This window comes from Microcaecilia unicolor, chromosome 3 (genome assembly GCF_901765095.1).
Source record: "Microcaecilia unicolor chromosome 3, aMicUni1.1, whole genome shotgun sequence".
Lineage (NCBI taxonomy): Eukaryota > Metazoa > Chordata > Amphibia > Gymnophiona > Siphonopidae > Microcaecilia > Microcaecilia unicolor.
Window position 1 is genome coordinate 372,260,805 of NC_044033.1, and position 22,094 is coordinate 372,282,898.

General features: G+C 46.1%; 1 protein-coding gene across 1 annotated transcript in view; it reads left to right on the forward strand.

Annotated features, from left to right (window-relative positions):
* Positions 1 to 22,094, forward strand: part of IFT172 (intraflagellar transport 172) — a 335,758-nt gene that overhangs the window by 83,934 nt on the left and 229,730 nt on the right. Inside the window, exon 14 of the mRNA XM_030198582.1 lies at positions 8,000 to 8,085. Within this exon, the coding sequence (XP_030054442.1) occupies positions 8,000 to 8,085 (86 nt within the window). The remainder of the gene's footprint in view (positions 1 to 7,999; positions 8,086 to 22,094) is intronic.

The window sequence follows — 22,094 nt, forward strand, 5'->3', positions numbered from 1 at the left end:
ATCTCCAGCAGGGCATCCATTTTGGCGGTCAAATCAACACCTAATGCCCTACGCGTAAGAGATGTCACATAGTGTCGTACCTGTTTATATGCGAAACAAGTACTCCAGTCTAATGAATTTAATCCAAGACCTTCCATGGACTTCATCTCGCCACCTGGTCCCAACACATGGTGCAAAAACAGTATCCCCCCCTCGCCCCAGGACCTCACCACTTGATTATCCATGCCCGGACGAAATGCTTCATTGCCCTGCAAGGGGAGTAAGTTACTACATCTGCAGTCGAAGGACCAGATCTTCGCCAGATCTTTCCACACTCTTCTTAAGGGCTCTATCAAGACACTAAACCGTGTGTGTGTAGGCAGATCTTTCCGCAGTGCATGCAGTATGTAGAAAATATGTAGGGGACCACATAGTTCTACTTCCATAGCCAAGGGAGAGAACCTCTCCGTCTGTTGGTACCAATCCCCCAAATGACGCAGTAAACAAGCCATGTTATAAAATTTAATGTCCGGGACTCCAAATCCCCCCTCCCCGCTTTTCCCTTTTAGGAATTCAAACTTAATCTGGGGTCTTTTCCTAGCCCAAAAGAATTTGGAAAGCATGCTTTGAAGCGTTCTTAAATCCCGTTGCTTGAGGTAAAGTGGGATCGTCTGCATACAATAAAGCCACTTGGGAAACAGCACCATATTAAACAGGGCAATCCGCCCCATCAAAGACAACGGCAATCCGTCCCATCTCCCCAGAGTTTCCCTGGTATTCGTCAGCAGTTGCGCTATGTTTGCCTCAGCCAATTGTCTAGGGTCCTTAGTGAGTAATATACCTAAATATTTGAACGCCACATCTACTCTTCTAAAGGGGCAGTGTAACCTCTCCCACTGGTGATCCTTCATAAATAGAGACATTACCTCTGTTTTATCTAGGTTAAGACGAAACCCAGAGAAGTCTCCAAACTCGGCAAATATTTCCATAAGAGCTGGCAAGGACACCTGTGGGTTTTCTATCACCACCAATAAGTCGTCTGCAAACGCAGACATCTTAAAGGATTCCTCTCCTATCTGTACCCCCCTGACCTCTTCCATTCCCTTAATATCCCTAATCAGGGGGTCTAACACCATTACAAAAAGAAGGGGTGAGAGAGGACAGCCTTGTCTGGTTCCCCGAAATATCCCAAATGGCTCTGACACCTGATCATTAGTTAGAACTTCAGCAGTATTACTTTTGTATAGGGCTTTTATTGCTGCATGAAAAAACCCCATCACCCCATATATCCTCAAAATGGCGAACATAAAATCCCAGTTGACATGGTCAAAAGCCTTTTCGGCATCAAAGCTTATTATTAAAGCTGGGGTTGAATATCGGTGCAATGTCTCTAGAGCCCCCAAGATTTGTCTCATATTTCGTATCACTGTTCTTCCCCGTACAAATCCCACCTGCGATTCTTCAATTATGCTGGGGAGAATTCTACCTAATCTATTTGCTAGGATCTTGGCAAATAATTTGGTCTCAAACGGCAGCAGGGAGATAGGTCTGTACGAGCCAGTTTGCAGGGGGTCTCTACCTGTTTTTAACAGCACCACTATTTGTGCCTTCCGCAAGGACTCAGGCAAAATTCCTTGCTGTACGTAGCGGTTAAACACTACCGTTAAACAAGGCACTATATCTTGGCTAAGAAGTTTATAAAATTCAGCGGGAAGTCCATCCCCTCCCGGTGATTTATGCAATGGGCTGCCACGTATACCCCAGCCTACCTCATCCTCCGAAATGTCTGCATTAAGACTATTTTGCTGCTGATCAGTAATTTTGGGCAGCTGCTGGCCTTCTAAATATCCTTCCGCCTGTAAGCCCTGTTCCTCTGGAGCTGAGTACAATTGTTCGTAAAATTGCCTAAAGACTTCATTCACCCCTGCAGAAGTATGGTGAAGTCCTCCTCCTGCATCTTTTATTTGGGATATAAAACGCGAGCCCCCCACCTGTTTCACCAGGCGGCCTAACAGCTTTCCCTGTTTATTGGCATATTTGTATAATTGGAAACGAAAGAATTGAGTTGATTTTTGTGCCTTGGCATGTATTAATTGGTTCAGGGAAGCTTGAGCCTCTAACAGTTGTGTCTTGTGTAAGCTGGAAGGCATGACCCCAAACCTCTGCCTAGCCTGTCTTACTGTTCTTTCCATATGAAGGATCTCTGCGTCCCTGGACCTTTTCTTATGTACATGATATGATATAATGGCGCCTCTCATTACCGCCTTGGCCGCCTCCCAAAACAGCACTGGGTCGTTCAAATATGTGGCTTCATTAAACTCAGTGTATTCCTTCCATTGGGCCTGTATGTAGGGGAGAAATTGTCTGTCATAGTAAAGTTCCCTGGGGAAGCGCCATCTAGATCTCCGACCCCCATCCCCCCCAGGGGACAGGGACACCCACACCATAGCATGATCCGACACCTGGGTCGCTCCTATCTCCGCCTGAAGCAATGAGCTAACTTTACTAGCTGATACCAAAATATAGTCAATACGCGATAGTGTGCCATGCGCCCTAGAAAGGTGAGTGTAATCCCTCTCCCCCGGGTGAAACAAACGCCATGTGTCCACCAAGTCCAACGAGGAACAGAGTCGTGGGATCCCTCTTGAAAAGTCTACGGGCCCCACCCTCGAGGTACCTGTACTATCACTTAAAGGATCAACCACCGAATTGAAATCCCCACACATAATAATAGGCATTTGATCAAAAGAGTGCACCCGTCTCATCAGCTCTCGATAAAATTGCTTATCATATTGATTCGGTGCATATACATTTACCAGTAATACATTCTGATTATGCACCTGAACTTCTGCCATAACAAATCTACCCTTGGGGTCCACGACAACCTTTTTCTTTACTAAGGTGAGCCCTTTACGGAACAAAATAATAACTCCTGCCTTCCTGTTAGGGGAGGGGCTGTCCACATAGTCTCCCACCCACCACCTGCATAATTTTTTGTGTTCCCTGGCCGTTAGGTGCGTTTCCTGTAGCATAGCTATATGGGCCTGTTTTCTATTTAAGGTCTGTAATATCTTACTGCGTTTTACCGGTGATGTCACTCCTCCAACATTCCAAGAAACCACTTTAACCATGGTCATTTAACATTACTCCAATTAGACCGATATCACTTATATCAAGGGAAAGGCGTCCCAGCCTCCGCCTCCCCCCATTTTTCTCCTCATCTTCCCATGTGCTCCTATTCCGACTTCTCATTTCTAGGTCTAAAACACTCTGGTAGGTCCTCTCCCCTCCCACCCTCCCCCCCCCCTCCCTCCTCCTCCCTCTCCCTTTCTCCCCAAATCCCCCTTTCCCCAACGATCCTCCCCTGCCTTCCCTTCCCCTATCCCGACCCCATCCCTCATCCCTGAGTTCCCCAGAGAACTCGTCACGTGAAGGTGCTTGATCTCCCTTGTATGATCTTTTAACCCCCTTCCGGGGACCCATAGGCAGGATCTAAACAAGGCCTTCCAGGAGACCTTCCACAACCATTTGCCCTCCCTCCATATTAATACATAGTAGAAATACCCTGCTGTATGTACCCTTTTAAAAGAACACTTTCATACAATTAACAGCTCTAACCCAAAGCCCCAAAAATGGTAGCCATTTTTCTTGCATATCTGTTGTAATCATTTACACACAATGTATGTCAAACCTCATTGACTTGAGTTCTGTCCATTTAGTACCCTTCAATCTGTTGTCGCCGGTGTTAAGTTTCGAATAAAATCTTTAGCTGTTGGTACATCTGCAAAATACTTCTCGGTACCTCCATGTTGCACCCTCAGTTTCGCCGGGTAAATTAGAGCAAATCTAATCTTTTTTTCATGAAGTGCCGCACAAATCGGCGCAAATTCTTTCCTTGCCACTGCCACCCTCGCCGAATAATCTTGGAAGCACAAGACACGTTGACCATCCTGTTTAAGCTCTGCTCCTGTACGCAGGGCTTGTAAGATAGCTTGTTTGTGCCCATAATTAAGAAGCTTCATGATCACCGCCCGTGGTCGATTCTGGCCTTGACTTTTCGGTCCCAATCTGTGTGCGCGTTCAATTCGCAAAGGTCCTGACTGATTATTCAATTTCAACACCGTTGGGATCCAGGACTCCAGGAAGCTGCCCAACTCCGATTCTTTAATCTGTTCTGAGAGCCCAATCAATCGCAGGTTATTGCGTCTAGACCTGTTCTCCAAGTCGTCAATCTTATTTTCCAGGTCTGTTATTTTTTTTTGTAAGGCTTCAGTAGGTTGGGCGGTATTCACCATGCGGTCTTCAATGTCACTGACCCTTTGCTGAACGTGATCTAAATCCAGGTGAAATCCGTCTAGGCGTTCATGAGCCGAGTCTGCTCTATCGAAAATCGCCTGTAGCTTTTTATCTAGGGCCGCTTCCACAGCCGCCGTTACTTCTGCTGTAATCTCGGCCGTCCACACTGAGCAGACGCTCGTGTTCGGCGATTGCGGAGCGGGCGCCATCTTGGGCTCCGCCACTTTGTTTTTGTCCTTTTTTTTTATTTTTCCGCCATCTCTCGATTGCAGTGCGATTCCCCTGAACAACTCTCTTCACTCCGACCAGCACTCCAATCCAGGTACTCCCGAAGATTTTAGGGTCCCGGGGAAGTCAGATGATTAACAAAAATAAGGGGAGAACGCAGGAGCTCCGCTCAGACGCGACTTCCCTCGTGCATAGCACCACGTGACCCTCTGTTAGATTAGATTTAAAGGGAATGAAAATGGTGACGTCATCAGCATAGATGAAAGGGTTGAGACCATGTCTGAATAGAGTTTTGGCCAGGGGTACCATCATCAGATTGAATAGGATCGGGGATAAAGGAGATCCTTGAGGTACGCCGCAGTTTGGTGACCAGGGAGATGAAGTGGTTGAGGTTGATTTAACTTGGTAAGATCTTGAGGTGCTGAAGCCTTTTATCCAATTAATGATGTTTCCACCGACCCCAAGTTTATCCAGTAGTTTGGTTAGAATATTATGATTTACCATGTCAAATGCGCTTGATAGATTGAATTGTAGAAGGAGGATGTTGTTACCAAATGAAATTTCCTGTGTAAATTTGGATATTAGAGTGAGTAGGACGGTTTCTGTACTGTGAGCTGGACGGAAACCCGATTGCGATTCATGTAGAATGGAGAATTTTGTTGAGAGCCTAGAATTTGCGTCTACGTGCACCAAAATGGAGTTATCGCCTGGCTACCTAGTGTTTCTTGTGGTAATTCCATTTTTGGCGCACGTCCAAAAAAATAATTTTTATTTTTGGACGCACACAGGTCATTACTGCCTGGTTACTGCATGAGTCTTTACCGCTAGGTCAGTGGCTGGCGGTAAGGTCTCAGACTAGGCAGTTTTCATTTTGCCACACATCCATTTTCGGCAAAAATTTTAAAAAAGGCATTTTTTACAGCTATGCTGAAAAATGATTCTGCGTGCACCCAAAACATGAGCCTACACTACCGCAGGCCATTTTTCAGCGCGCCTTTGTAAAAGGGCCCCTTGCTTTCTTGTGTCTTCTGGAGGGTGTCTCCTGTGTCTTGCTGGCTTCCAGGTGGAGGTTTGCTGTCGCTGTGAGGGCAATTTCTTGCCCTACACATTCCCTTCTTGAATAATTTTTATTCCTTTCCAAGTCTGACCTTAAGACCAACTCGTAAGAGTTCACCTCAGTGCGATTAGTGCTTACCCTCAACTTGTAGAGGGTAAGCCCATCTCTGGACAGCCTTTAGTTCGCTTTATGAGAGGTTTGCTTTTTTCAAAGCCGCCTGTCAAACCTCCATCTGTATCATTGGACCTCAACGTCCTCCTCACCCAGCCGATGAAAGCTCCTTTTGTGCCATTAGATTTCTGTTATCTGAAGTACTTGACCTGGAATGTCATTTTCTTGATGGCTGTTACATCAGCTCATAGAGTCAGTGAGCTTCAGGCCTTAGTAATGGATGCCCCTTATACTAAGTTTCATCACATCAGTGTAATTCTCTGCACACACCCTAAGTTTCTGCCTAAGCTGGTGTCAGAGGTCCATCTGAACCAGTCGATTATCTTGTCTTCCCAACATTCTTTCTCCAGCCTCATGCCCATCCTGGCGAGTGCACCTTGCACACCGTGGACTGCAAGAGAGCATTGGCCTTTTTTTGGAACAGACTAAGCCCCACAGAGAGTCCGCTCAACATTTTTATTTCTTTTGATCCCAACAGAATGGGCGTCGCCATCAGGAAATGCACAGTCTCTAATTGGCTGACAGATTGCATTTCTGTCACTTATGCCCAAGCTGGAGTGACCCAGGAGGGTTATGTCAAGGCTCGCAATGTCAGAGCCATTGCTGCTTCGGTAGCCCATTTGTGGTCAGCCTCTATTGAAGAAATTTGCGGGGCTTCAATGTGGTCTTCAGTCCACACATTAACATCGCAGTACTACCTTCAGCAAGATACCTGACAAAACAGTTGGTTTGGATAGAGAGTACTGCAGAATCTCTTGGGGTCTAGAATCCAACTTCACACCCTCCTAGGCCTTTTTTGTTCTGTTCCAGGCTGCACTTACACATAGTTTGTATGTAGTTTCAGGTTGATCTGTGTTATTTGACCAACGGTGTATATGTTTTTGGTGAGCCTTGTTGCTAGGGATCCCCCACTTGTGAGAATTAATGGCCGCCTTAGAGAAAGTGAAAAAATAAAAATAAAAAAAAAGCTAAAATACCTGTTGCAGGTATTCTCTGAGGACAGCAGGCTTTATATTCGCACAAACCCTTCCGCCTCCCGTTTGAGCTGTCTCCTGTTTTTTTATCTCTTACACTTTAGTATTGTACTATATGAACTGCGCTCTTGTGGTGTTTGGGAAGGCAGTTGCACATACACAGTGGAGCGTGGCTCTCGCGCCACAAAGCTCTTTTAAGGTTGTTATAAGCTCCGAACAAGGCAACGTGGGTCACGTTACCCACTTGTGAGAATATAAGGCCTGCTGTCCTCAGAGAATACCTGCTACAGATAAGTATCTTAGCCTTCTCCAGCTGTGGTGAGTCCTTGCACAGCTTCACCATGGCCTATAACTGCACCAGCGGTGTTATCTCAGGCTAGAGAATATAAATAATAAAAATAATAATATCATTAGATCATGAGAAGTCTTGAAGATGAATACTAATGAAAACAAAAGTTTTGTTTTGGAATTCAGTATGTGGTATTGCTAGTCATACTTGCATATTTATCTTTTGTTCTAGTAATAGAATTTGATTCATGTACTTCTAGTTTACAAAGACCAAAATTAATTTAAAATTGATTTAGGAAACCAAAACTTGAACTCAGTCTTGTGGTTACTTGAAGCTAGCTTGTCAACATAACAGGTCTGATTTGTGATGACAGCTGTTATTTTGTGTCTGGGAAAAGTCTTTGTTAAATCAGAGGCTGAATATGTTGGGTAATGTTGTTATGTTCATCTTACGATTAATACATATAAAGTCCAAAGAAGTCTTTAAGGTGGGATCACTGACCATATTTTAGTACTGGAATTTAAATAAAATAGCAGAAGCTTGAATATATTGGAACCAGGAAAATTGAGACTTGCGACATGCAAAGTTGCCATAATGGGGTAAGAGGGTAAAGACACGCATTAACCATTATGCAATTTCTTCAGAACCAATACATGCTAGTACTTAGCATCATGAAGCAGAATTCTGAATATGATGTGCAGAGACAATCTTAAGGAGACAAGCACATGTACATAAAAGGTAAATAAATGGAAAATGTTCTAAGATTTAGAAAAATGCCCAAACTGTGGGGAGTATAAGATTAGATGAAGGACAAGTTAAGATGCTATTCTAAATTTGCAATATTTTCCATGCCAAAAAGAGAAACCAGGAGTTTATATAATTAAATTGGGTGTTCATCAAGGGTGAAGTCCTGAAGGAGATAGCGATTTGATGCTACCTGCCCAAAAGTGGCAATAATATATATATATTTTTTGCATATTAGTAGGTATTTTTCTCTCTTAACAGTGTTCGTTTGAATGAAAGAAGACAGAAGGGAGTAGAAGAAAGCAAAAAACTCTCATACCTGATAGATATCAAGACCATAGCCACAGGTGAGCATGAAAAAACAATAGGAACTGAAGAGACATTCTTCAGTCTAAGAAATTCATAAACACTGTAGAAGGATTGACTTGTGATCAAACCTCACTAGACAATTTATAACTTTCATTCTCTGCGGACAAGCAGGCTGATAGTTCTCACATGTGGGTCGACGTCCTAGTCGGCCCAGGAATCAGCATATTGCAAAAAACAAAACAAAACCTTTTGCCAGAGTCTTCTGGCGCACATGCAGCGCGCACTGCGCATGCGCAGACTAATTTCCCACCCGTTGTGTGAGCACATCACGTCAGTTTTCTTTTCTCTGCGTTGAGGTGCAGTAGGTTTTTATCTGCGCTCCTCTCAGGCCCAGGAAAGAGTCTTCTTGAGTTTTTTTGCTTTTTTGTTCTGAATTTTCTTTATTTTACTTCAATTGTCTTTAAAAAAAAAAAAAAAAAAGTTCCTGTAGTGTCTGTTAGATTTTTTGTTTTCACTTTTTAAAGTTTCCTTTGTTTTTCGACGCGGCCGGCTTAGGCCATGCTATCGGGTTGTTCCCTTATTTTTTGTGCCCCTTTGTCTGTTAACAGGCACAATCGCGTCTTTTGATTTCTCCGAAGCCATTTTTCCTTCCATGTCATCGAAGACACCCAGCGGCTTCAAATGTACTCGGTGCAATCAGACTATCTCAGGTACCGTTATCCACACCTGGTGTATCCAGTGCCTTAGGCTCGACCATAGCCCAGCCGCTTGTAGTCTGTGTCATCTTATGAAGAAACATTTCTAGCGTCTCGAGAAGCCCAACGAGAAAAGCTTTTGGGGCTTGGTCCAGTCCTTAGACGTCGACATCGACATCAGTACTGAGGTCGGTGGCATTGACATCGAGGGAAGCATCGACATTGGGAGCGGAGGTAATGGCTGCAGAAAGACCAACTCGCACTGGGAGCAGTGAGGCATCGAGTGGGTCTCCACCTGCCTCGAGGCCTCCTGTAATGCATGCCCCAAGGAGATGTGAGGATTCCACGTCCTCATTGGTACCGAGGAGTCTAGATGACGGGCGTTGAGCGAAGGTGAAGAAGCACCGTCATCGTTCTCCTTCGACACACAGTGCCTGGAGCTCCGGGGTGTCGAAGGAATCAGCACCCAAGCAGCGTCGGTGCCGAGATGATCACTCCCCCTCTATACAGGAAGTGCTGATGCGTCGGTCTTCTGGCAGCCCGGTACCTGCTCCCGAGCCTCAATAGATTCTGCCACCGGCTCCTTTACCGACCCTTCCGCCTTCTCCAACGGCGGCTCTCGATGAGCGCATCAGGGCCCTGCTTCCAAAGCTTCTGGAACGATTGCTGCGCCAGTCTGCTTCGGTGTCGGGGGTGCTTGCGCCTTCCGTAACGTCTGCTGCAGCGGCATCTGTCCCTTCGCCTATGGTGAGGTCCCTGACCTCGGTGCCGCCTGCGGCATCGGCGTCAGCTGCCACCCAGGTCAACTCCCCTTTGACATCGGTGGAGGAAGCTTCACCGCAGTCCAGGCGGGCGTCGACTTCTCGGCACCGCCATCAAAGACGTCTTTCCTTGGCATCGAGGCAGGCTCAGTTTTGGACTGCTCTGAGAGAAGTCTTGACCAATACTGAAGATTTGTGGGAGGAAGATCCCAGGTACTTTTCTTCTGACGAGTCTTATGGGATTCCCTCTGAACCTTCCCCTCCACCAGAAAGGAGACTTTCTCCACCGTAGAGTCTATCCTTTACCTCCTTTGTCAAGGAAAGAGCTGCGGCTATTCCCTTCCCTGTGGAGGTTGAGGATGAACCCAGGGCTGAGATGCTCGAGGTCCTGGATTATCCTTCTCCGCCTAGAGAGGCTGCAACGGCTCCTTTGCATAACATAGTGAAGGAAGTCCTTATGAGAAACTGGTCGTTCCCTCTGTCTAATCCCGTGATCCCGAAAAAAGCTGAATCCCAATATCGGATCCACAGTGAACCTGGATTGATGAAGTCTCAGCTACCTCACAATTCCATGGTGGTGGACTCCGCCCTCAAAAGAGCCAAGAGCATTAGGGACTATGCCTGTGCACCCCCCAGGCACAGAATCCAGAACCTTGGACTCTTTTGGGAGGAAGACGTATCAGGCTGCTATGCTCACCGCCAAGATCCAGACATACCAGCTCTTCACGAGCATCCACTTGCGGAACTCGGTGAGGCAACTGTCCAGCTTGGTTGATGCACTCCTTCCAGAGCAGGCCGAGCCTTTTCGCCAGGTGGTCAGGCAGCAGAAGGCGTGTTGAAAATTCCTGGCCAGGGGTACATATGACACTCTTGATGTAGCATCCAGGATCGCTGCTCAAGGTATAGTGATGCGTAGAATCTCATGGCTGCGTGTCTCTGACCTGGATCATTCTGTCCAGCAGCGGATGGTGGATGTTCCTTGCTAGGGGGATAACCTTTTTGGTGAGAAAGTAGAGGATATAGTTGACCAGATCAAGAAGCATAATGATGCTATGGATTCTCTTTCCCGCCAGGCGTATTCTGCTACTACCTCCTAATCTAGGAGGTTTTTTGGAGGGAAGAGGAGTGCTTCCTATTTCGATAATAGGCGTAGGTACACTCCTGCTTCTCGACAACCTGCCCAAGCTCAGCCCCAGCACACTCGTTCTCTTCAATAGTGTGCACCTAAGGCCCCTGGTGCTCCCCAGCAAAAGCAAGGGACGGGCTTTTGACTGGCTCCAGTTCAGCATAGCCTCAGAAAAAGTGTCCGTACCAGATGAATTGCCGGTAGGGGGGAGGTTGATGTTTTTTCACCAAAGGTGGCCTCTCATAACCTCCGATCGGTGGGTTCTTCAAATAGCCGGTTAGGATACACCCTCAATCTGGAATCCAGACCTCCAAATTGCCCACCAGGAGCTCATTCTTACAGCTCCCAGCACAAGCAGGTACTTGCAGAGGAACTCTCCACCCTTCTAAAGGCCTGTGTGGTCAAATCCGTTCCATCAGGGGAAGAGGGGCTGGGCAAAAGAAAACAGGGAGGATGCATCCCATCCTAGACCTGAGGGCCCTGAACAAATTTCTAGTCCGAGAAATGTTCAGGATAGTTTCCCTAGGCACCCTTCTTCCCATGATTCAAGAGAACAATTGGCTATGCTCTCTGGATTTAAAGGATGCTTACACACACATCTCGATACTTCCAGCTCACAGGAGGTATCTTCGATTTCGGCTAGCAACACTGCACTTTCAGTACCGTGTACTGCCCTTTGGTCTGGTGTCTGCACCCAGAGTGTTCACAAAGTACCTGGCGGTAGTCGCAGCATCGCTACGCAGTGAGTGTGTTCCCTTATCTCGACGATTGACTGGTGAAGAGTACCTCGGAGGCGGGTGCTCTACAGTCCATCCGAATGACTATTCAAGTGCTAGAGCTACTCGGGTTCATGATAAATTATTCCAAGTCCAATCTCACCCCAGTTCAAAAATTGGAATTCATTGGAGCTCTGTTGAACACAAAGCTCAGTGCTTATCTTCCCGAGGCAAGGGCAGACAACCTCCTGTCCCTAGTGTCCATAGTGCGAGCGTCTCAACAGATCACGGCTCTGCAGATGTTGAGACTTCTGGGGCACATGGCCTTCACAGTTCATGTAACTCCCATGGCACGTCTACACATGAGACCAGCTCAGTGGACCCTAGCTTCCCAGTGGTGTCAAGCCGCGGGAGATCTAGAGGATGTGATCCAACTGGCCGCCAACTTTCGGAATTCTCTTCAGTAGTGAGCAATTTGATCCAATTTGACCTTGCGACGCCCATTCCAAATTCCTCAGCCACAAAAAGTGCTGACGACGGATGCATCCCTCCTGGGATGGGGGGCTCATATAGATGGGCTTCACACTCAAGAGCTTGGTCCTTTCAGGAAAAAGGTCTTCAGATCAACCTCCTGGAATTGCGAGCGATCTGGAACGCTCTAAAGGCTTTCAGAGATCGGCTGTCCAACTAAATCATTTTGATTCAGACAGACAATCAGGTTGCCATGTATTACACCAACAAGCAGGGGGGCACCGGATCTCGCCCTCTGTGTCAGGAAGCTGTCCAGATGTGGCTTTGGGCAGCCTTCATGACATGTTTCTCCAAGCCACTTATCTGGCAGGTGTAAACAACAGTGTGGCTGACAGATTGAGCAGGATAATGCAACCTCACGAGTGGTCACTGAACATGGGCGTAGTCCGCAAGATCTTATGAGTGTGGGGCACCCCCTCGGTGGATCAATCAAGGTCCCTCTGTTCTGTTCCAGGCTTCAGGCCCACGACAGACTAGCATCTGATGCCTTTCTCCTGCAATGGGGGACAGGCCTTCTGTATGCGTATCCTCCCATACCTCTAATAGGGAAGGCTTTGCTGAAACTCAAGCAAGACTGTGGAACCATGATCCTGATTGCATCCTTCTGGCCATGTCAGATTTAGTTCCCTCTTCTTCTGGAGTTGTCGTCCAAGGAACCGTGGAAATTGGAATGTTTTTCAACCCTCATTACCCAGAATGAGGGGTCACTTCTACATCCCAACCTCCAGTCTCTGGCTCTCACGGCCTGGATGTTGAGAGCTTAGAATTTGCCTCCTTGAGTCTATCAGAGGGTGTTTCCTGAGTCTTGCTTGCTTCCAGAAAAGATTCCACGAAGAGGTGTTACTCTTTCAAATGGTGGAGGTTTGCCATCTGGTGTGACAGCAAGGCCTTAGATCCTCTTTCTTGTCCTACACAGACCCTGCTTGAATACCTTCTACACTATCAGAGTCAAAACCAACTCAGTAAGGGTTCGTCTTAGTGTGATTAGTGCCTATCATCGCCGTGTAGAGGGTAAGCCTATCTCTGGACAGCCTTTAGTTTGCTTGATGAGAGGTTTGCTTTTATCAAAGCCCCCTGTCAAACCTCCACCAGTGTCATGGGATCTCAATGTCGTTCTCACCCAGCTGATGAGAGCTCCTTTTGAACCACTGAATTCCTACCATCTGAAGTACTTGACCTGGAAGGTCACTTTCTTGGTGGCTGTTACTTCAGTTCGTAGGGTCAGTGAGCTTCAGGTCCTGGTAGTGCATGCACCTTATATCAAGTTTCATCACCACAGAGTAGTCCTCCGCACGTACCCTACGTTTCTGCCAAAGGTGGTGTCGGAGTTCCATCTGAACCAGTCAATTGTCTTGCCAACATTTTTCCCCGTCCTCATACCCACCATGGCGAAAGCAGTTTGCGTACCTTGGACTGCAAGAGAGCATTGGCTTTTATGTGGAGCGGACAAAGCCCTTCAGACAGTCCGCCCAGTTGTTTGTCTCTTTCGATCCCAACAGGAGGGGAGTCGCCGTCGGAAAACACACAGTCTCCGATTGGCTAACAGATTGCATTTCCTTCACTTATGCCCAAGCTGGGCTGACTCTTGATGGCTATGTCACAGCTCATAATGTTAGAGCCATGGCTGCGTCAGTGGCTCATTTGAAGTCAGGTTACATTGAAGAGATTTGCAAGGCTGCAACGTGGTCATCAGTCCAGGCATTCACATCTCACTACTGCCTTCAGCAGGATACCCGATGCAACAGTCGGTTTGGGCAAGTCAGTTCTGCAGAATCTGTTCAGGGTTTAGAATCCAACTCCAACCTCCTTGACCCATCTTTGTTCTGTTCCAGGCTGCTCTCTCAGTTAGTTGTTTATGGTTTCAGGTCAATCAATGTTCATTATTTTGAGTGAGCCTGGTTGCTAGGGATACCCCACATGTGAGAACAAGCAGCCTACTTGTCCTCGGAGAAAGTGAAGATATTTACCTGTAGCAGGTATTCTCCGAGGACAGCAGGCTGATTGTTCTCACAATCCCGCCCACCTCCCCTTTGGAGTTATTTATTTCTTTATATGCTTTTTGATTTAACTAACGAGACATGCTCACGTGTCGGGCAGTTAATCAGTCCGCGCATGTGCGGTGCGCGCTTCACGCGTGCCAGAAGACTCTGGCAAAACTTTGTATTTTGCTTGCAAAATGCTGATTCCTGGGCTGACGCGGACGTCGACCCACATGTGAGAACAATCAGCCTGCTGTCCTTGGAGAATACCTGCTACAGGTAAGTATCTTTGCTTTATAACTCACCTTCTCATGCTATGACTTATTTATTTATGTACTAGCCGTTAAGCCCGTTAAAACGGGCGAGATTTGTGTTTTGCAAAATGTAATAATTCTTACCTCCATCCATCCGTGTCCAGCAAACATCCTCTCTCCCCTGCCCTTCCCTCCCCCGATCCGTGTCCAGCAACCCTGCTCTCTCCCCTGCCCTCCCCCCATGTCCAGCAACCCTCCTCTCTCCCCTGCCGTCCCCTCCCCTCCATCGATCCATGTCCAGCAACCCTGCTCTCTCCCCTGTCCTCCCCCCATATCCAGCAACCCTCATCTTTCCCTTGGCCTCCCCCCCCCCCCCCCCCCACCGTCCACCAACCCTGCTCTCTCCCATGCCCTCCCCCCATATCCAGCAACCCTTCTCTTTCCCTTGGCCTCCCCCCCAACCCTGCTCTCTCCCCTGCCCTCCCCCCATGTCCAGCAAGCCTCCTCTCTGCCCTGCTCTCTCCCCATGTCCAGCAACCCTCCTCTCTCCCCCCTGCCTCCCCCCATGTCCAGCTACCCTCCTCGCCGCCACTCCCTCCCTCCCCCCTCCGTGCCGGGCCCCCTGCACTGACATGAGAGCGCCTCTCACCTCCGCGTGAAAGCGCTGCAGGCAGCAGCAGATCACTCTGTGGCTGCCTACAGCGCTTCCACACGGAGGTGAGAGGCGCTGTAATGTCAGTGCAGGGGGCCCAATATGGAGGGGGGCGGGGGTGGCGGCGACGACGTCAAGGATGGGGGGGGTGGAGGTTGGTGTGCCGGCGATGTTCCTTCGTCTTCAGGCTCCAGAGGCAGCGTCCGTTTCCCTCTCTGTTCCGCCCTCTGACGTAATCACATCTTGATGTGAGGGCGGGACAGAGAGGGAAGTCTCTACTGCGCATTTGCAGGTGAGTCGGTCACTTGTCATTTATATGAGGAGGAGTGGCCTAGTGGTTAGGGTGGTGGACTTTGGTCCTGGGGAACTGAGGAACTGAGTTCGATTCCCGGCAGAGGCAACTCCTTGTGACTCTGGGCAAGTCACTTAACCCTCCATTGCCCGCCGCATTGAGCCTGCCATGAGTGGGAAAGCGCGGGGTACAAATGTAAAAAAAAATAAATATGTTTGATGTATGTAAAATAATTATAAACCACTCTATCCAATCATCCTAGATAGTTTACACACAAGAACGTACATAATCACCAGCACAGAGACAGCACATATCAAAAAACAAACAGCAACTAACAGTGTACAGTGAGCAACCTACATTATGACTCCAAACGCCAGAGTAAAAAGATTTCAGCTGCTTCCTGAACTGCATGATTGATGATATCACTCACAGGTCCACTGACAAGGTATTCCAAATCGAGGCGGAAGATGAACCAAAACAGACCAGAGAAGGACCAAAGGGAGTAAGAGCACCGGAAAAGTTTATTGGCATATACGCTTTTGTTTGCTACCAGACAGCACCAGCGTATTTTGTTTTTCGTTTCATGAGTTTCTCGGAGGTGCATCTGTAAACATCAAATTCAGGACCCCTAAGGAAGGCCTGTTGGCCGAAACACGGACCGTGTAGGGTCCCAATAAACTTTTCCGGTGCTTTTACTCCCTTTGGTCCTTCTCTGGTCTGTTTTGGTTCATCTTCCGCTCTTTTTGTGGTTTTCTTTTTATTTTACGGGAGATTTGGACTTTTTTTGTTGGCATTCCAAATCGAGGCACCAGCAAGTTGAAGCATTGCAGATTGATTAGCCCAGTGGTTCCCAAACCTGGTCCTAGAGGCACCCCAGCCAGTCAGGTTTTCAAGATATCCACAATGAATATTCATGAGATAGATTTGCATTCACTGCCACCACTGCATGCACATCTCTGTCTCATGGGTGTGGCAGGAGTTCGGATATATAGCTCAAGTAGGAGAAGCAAGGAGAGGTGACTCGAGGAGTATAACTGGAAGATAAAGGAAGAACAGACAAGGAAAAAGAAGTTGCAATTACATTGGAAAAGTTGTGAATTGGACTGATTGTTCATTTCAACGTTACAGAACTGAGATATGATGATGTATAGTCAGATGTATTAACAACTGACAAACGGAACAACAGAATTCATGTAACTGAAGAAAATGCAAGTTCCTTATATATAAAGGGAAAAGAACAATAATGTAAAGAAGTTGCTATGAACAAATATGTTATAATCTTATCAGTCTATTTAAGATGACAATGTAAATTGAAGTTATAAGAGTTATTGTGGAAGAGCATAAAGTTAGACAACGGAGTACAACGTGGGTAGGTATGAAAGAGAGTGAATGTTGAATGAATGAGACAAGGTTTGGGTTATAGAATTTTATAGAATGTCAACAAAGTATAAAATATTATTTTAAAGTATTTTTTAATAAAGCAGTTTGAAATCATATATACTGACAATAGTGATTACGTGGTTAATATAGAAATAATTGTAATCAGATTGAAATTAGGGAACTCAGTAAGAATTTAGTACATGAATATTTATCGAGGATATCATGAAAACCTGACTGGCTAGGGTGCCTCCAGGACCAGGCTTGAGAACCACTGGATTAGCCTCTAGCCTAGACGTACTTAAATGAAGAGACATCTAATAAGCACTTATAAATAGAACACAAATTTTGAGGGGGCTGATAAAAGCTAAAAGAAGAAACCAAGTAGGGGAGGAGTGTCAGCCCCCAAGGCTTTAAAAATCAAAGTCAGAGCCTTGAACCTGATCCATCAGGTGGACTTGTATCTTCCAGTCCACCTAATTCACTTCAGTCGTGTCATTGAAACTGCAGCTTGCATCACTCCAGGTCAATATATTTGCATTACAATTAAACCACTAAGTGCTCATAATTTTACTAGACATAATCAGTGGTGGAAAACACTTAGAAAACTTAACTACCAGGCAAAATCTTTTGGCATCAAGGATAGATATGTAGAAATAAGGGTCAAAAACAAAGTTGTAGGCAAAACCTTTTTATTAGGCCTTTTTTAAAATTTATCTTAGGCTTTCAAGAGTTATCCTCTCTTCATCGGGTCAATGAAGAAACAGCACATTTATATTGGGTTTAAATTGTACAAAGTCATCTAAGTTTTAGATCAGAAGTGGGCAGCCTGTGGCCCACTATTGAATTTTATGCAGCCCATGAGAACATGGGAGGTAAACACAGACAACGGCCCGCACCTGTGTCAGGCTCACTGGTCTATAGTTTCCCAGATCACCTCCGGAACCCTTTTTAAAAATTGGTGTTACATTGGCCACCCTCCAATCTTCCAGTGTCATGCTTAATTTTAAAGATAAATTACATTATTTACAATAACTCTGCAAGTTCATTTTTCTACACCACTCAGGATTTTGTAGACCTCATTCATATCTTCCCCTCATCCGTCTCTTTTCCACGCTGTAGAGCCCTAACCTCTTTAGCCTTTCCTTATACGAGAGGAGTTCCAACCCCTTTATCATTTTGATTGTTCTTCTTTGAACCTTTTCTAATTCCGCTATATCTTTTTTGAGATACGGTGACCAGAACCGAACACAGTACTCAAGGTGCAGACGCACTATGGAGCAATACAAAGACATTATAGTATGTTCGGTCTTATTCATCATCCCTTTCCTAATAATTCCTAGCATCCTGTTTGTGTTTTTGGCCGCCACCGCACACTGAGCAGAAGGTTTCAGCGTATTATCTACAATGACACCCAGATCTTTTTCTTGATCACTGACCCCCCCCCAAGGTGGACCCCAGCATCAGGTAACTATGAGTCGGATTATTTTTTCCATTGTGCATCACCTTGCATTTGTCCTCATTAAATTTCATCTGCCATTTGGATGCCCAGTCTTCCAATTTCCTAAGGTCGGCCTGCAATATTTCACAGTCCGCATGTGTTTTAACAACCTTGAATAGTTTTGTATCATCTGCAAATTTAATCACCTCACTCGTTCCGATTTCAATATCATTTATAAATATGTTAAATAGCACCGGTCCTAGTAGTGATCCCTGCGGCACTCCACTGTTTACCCTCCTCCATTGAGAGCCAACAATCTACCCATCCTGTTTGCCCCCTCAAAGAATTCCTGCTGCAAGGATAGCATTATCTCATTAATTTCAATCTTCATTGAACAATGCAGGGCTGTACTTACTTATATTAGACAACAATTACCTTACTAGCATGACTCTCCAAATACATTTACATATCAAACTTTATTATCATTTTCACAAATATAACTCCATGAATTACCGCATAAGTAAAAGCCTCAACCTTACTTTACAGTGTAATCCCAAATAGTATAACCCTTTAAAACCTACAAAAAAACCCCCTTAAAGCAGTTCTCTTATGAATTGTCCATATCGCAAGGAAGTTCTTCTTCTAAATGTCCACTTTTACAGAAGTAGTTCTATGAAGTAGTTCCCAAGTCAGTACTGATGAAAATGCAAATCTGTCCTTTGTGGACATCCATCACACTCAAACATGCCAAACTTAAAGACCTGGTAAAATAGTTTGTTTGAAAGAGATTCCCACGGCTTCAAGGCAATCGAACTCCACGTTACCTCTTCATCAACACCATGTTCTGAATAAAAACATTTTTGATCTCAACACAGGCTGTGTTTCATTGGTACTTTTTCAGAAGACTTCTATAACAAACAAACAAAGCAATACATATCATATATATATATATATACTCATTCTCTTAAACCCATTGAAAATATATGTGTAAATCCAAATTTTATACCACGCTTAGCCTCTTAATTCGATTTGCAATACCAGCTGGTGCTCACCAGCAGTCGGGGGCAACAAGCCTCGGGAGTCATCCCCCCCCCCCCCCCCCCCCCCCCTCCGGCTTAAGACTGTGCTCCAAGCAATACAGCCTCTATCTCAGATCATGCTGCTTCTGCCTATATTCTTTATTTTTATAAACTGATAGTGCTATAAGTTTCCCCTGCATCGCAACCTTTAGACTTTCCCAGAAGATTGCCGAGGAGACTTCTGGGGTATCATTAAACTTATAGTAGTCTTGAAATTCTTTCTTCAGCTGCTTCAGATTTTTGGGATCCTTAAACATTGCATCCTCCAGCCTCCAAAACTGTCTTCCCTGAGGTGCAGCCCCAGAGGCCAGCACCAGCAAAACAAGAGTATGATCTGACCATATTAAAGTTTCAGAACTAGTCGTAACACCCTTACCAGCCATCCACATATCGATTCCAGCATAAGTATCGTGAACCAGTGAACGATGCATGTAATCACGTTCCCCAGGATGATGGAAGTGCCGTACATCCACTAAATCTCAGTCTGAAAGCAGATCATTCAGTTTTTTCCTGTCTGCTTTGCCATAGCCCACCACCCGAGCTGTATTAGCCAATATTATATCTTGAGCGATATTAAAATCGCCACCAAGTAAAAATATTTCCTCTGCCTTTTCACTAAGAACTGACCAAGGGCCTGAAAAAAGAATCCCTGCTCCGCATTGGGAGCATAGATGTTTACTAAAGTATAAAGCCAATAGTCCAGCTCCACTTTGAGGAGGTACCAATTCTCCTTATTTCTCACAATCTCATGGATGATAGAAGAGAGGGAGGTAGCAAGCAATATGAACGCCCCATTAGTTTTAGATTTCTTCTATTAGAAGTTGTAACCAGGTACCTCTCTTGTGCAGCCAAGGATAGAACAATCTCCTCCAGCCACAGGCTCCCGGTACAATGAAGAAATAGATGTACACCAGTAACTTCAATCTTAAGGACTTTTATTCCATGCAAGTTTCTAGTACACAGTTCCAACAGCAGCATAGCACATACCAGGATTCATTACAGGCTTACAGGCTCCAGTCTGGGCTCTTTATCCAGTGCACAGTAAACAGTAATTCAATTCCCAAGACAAACAGTTCTTTCAGTTCATCATCACAGTTCAGTCACCAAGCAGCAGTTTCTCCCTTCTATCCTCTTTACCTTCAGGAGAGTTCAATATTTTAGGGACTCCTTCTACCCAAGGGTTTCCCCTGCATCAGGTTCACAGTGAATTCAATACTTTTGGGACTTCCTCTCACCCAAGGAATCTCAGCCTGCTTCAGTACTTTAGGGACCTCCCTGCCCAAGGATTCTCAGCCTGTAACTGCCAGTACTTTAGGGACCTCCTTGCCCAAGGGTTTTCAGCCTGCAACTCCTTCTCTCCTTCTGCTTCTCTCTCCTGAACTGAACTCCACTCAACTGCTGGGACTCCTTCCCACCTGCCTAATCAATCCCTGGCTTCAACTACCACAACCAATCACTCTCCTTCCATTAGCTTCCTCACACCCAAACCAGCTGAGTTAAGCATTAGACTAATGAGACCAATGATGAGCTCCTGCACACAGGGTTTCCTAACTCTCTTTCCGCCTAGTGGCAGCCACTCTACACAACCTGCCAGCTTACACCCATGTCTTCCCTGATTGCAGCTAGGAGTCCAGTCCGGGTTCTTCATCTCCCCCTCTGGCTCCTTGCCTGCAATGCCTTCTGGGACTTGTATTTCAGACTGAAACTGCCTTAACCCAACTGTCCTGGAGGTGACTTTATCACAAAGTGAAGAAGCCATAGAATATTTCTTGTGGCGAAACAAAGCTTCATGCCTAGGCAGCAGGTGCACAAGTCCAATATCCATAATACTCTCTCAGCCTCTTTAAAAAAGAATTGTCGCTTGTGTGGGGAGTTGAGCCCCCTCACATTAAGGGACATAAAAAACAATCACTTAGAGCTCATTAAAAAAATCATCCCCCATTCCACATTCACACCCCCTTCATCATGCATACGCATCCCACACAACAGTACACCTCTAATGCCAAGCATCTGAACCCCCTGTAGACCCTTCTGACCTATAATAGCCATTCCCCCACCAAACCCCATCACAAACTGTAAAGAGCAGCAGGTGCCCTATTAGATCAAATGCTTACAAAACTGCATGCAAACAGGGAAAATAATTAAAATCTGAACCATTAGATCCCTCATGTCCATGCTGCCCATCATGGGAGTTCAGCAGTCCAAAACAGGTTACTGTATTATCCATCCAAAGGAGAGAACTCACCTAGCAGAAATGAGAACTTCACAGGTACAGCAAGAAGCAGCAAAAGGGACACATTCAATCCAGCTGAGAGAATATCGCCACATTATTAGAGGACTAGTGTTGTTGCCTTTTCTGGTCGCTCCAGGTCAGCATTAGCTCCCTGGCAATCCGTCAAAAGCATTGCCAGGTTGAACATTTCCAGCATCTACTGTCCCGTCTGTGGCCGTGACAACCCTCAGACTTACCCTGTTTCTGGGAGTCAGTGTCTGTGCTGGCTTCTGCTTGTGTCTGTGTCTGTCTTAGGTTCTCTCTGGCTCTGTGTGCTGATTGCCCTACTGAACCTCACCTGTGTGGGCTTTGCCTCTTCCAAGATGGCTGCCGCCTCCTCCTCTTTGCCAGTATCCAAGATGGCCCCCGCTGTTCCTTCCTATGGGCTGACTGCTCTGTGTGTCAAGCCTCTGTTTGGTTGCAAGGTGATTGCTGCAGCTGTGGCTCTGGTGTTGAAGGGCTTTATTAATCACTTGAAGACTACAGTCCTGGCCTTTGCATCTCATCTAAAGGTCCTGGTGTATAGAGTGCTCTGTACACAGTTTCAGTGTTTGCTCTGTGTGAGTTTCTGTGTTTGTTTAGACTAGCTAGCTTAGGCACCGTCTGGCTTGTAGCCTGTGCTTAGCTCTGCTAGTTCTCTGTGTTTGTTTCCAGTGCATGACTAGCTAGCTTAGGCACCGTCTGGCTTGTAGCCTGTGTATAGCTTTGCTAGTGCTCTGTGTTTGTTTCCAGTGCATGACTAGTTAGCTTAGGCACCGTCTGGCTTGTAGCCTGTGCATAGCTCTGCTAGTTCTCTGTGTTTGTTTCCAGTGCATGACTAGTTAGCTTAGGCACCGTCTGGCTTGTAGCCTGTGCATAGCTCTGCTAGTTCT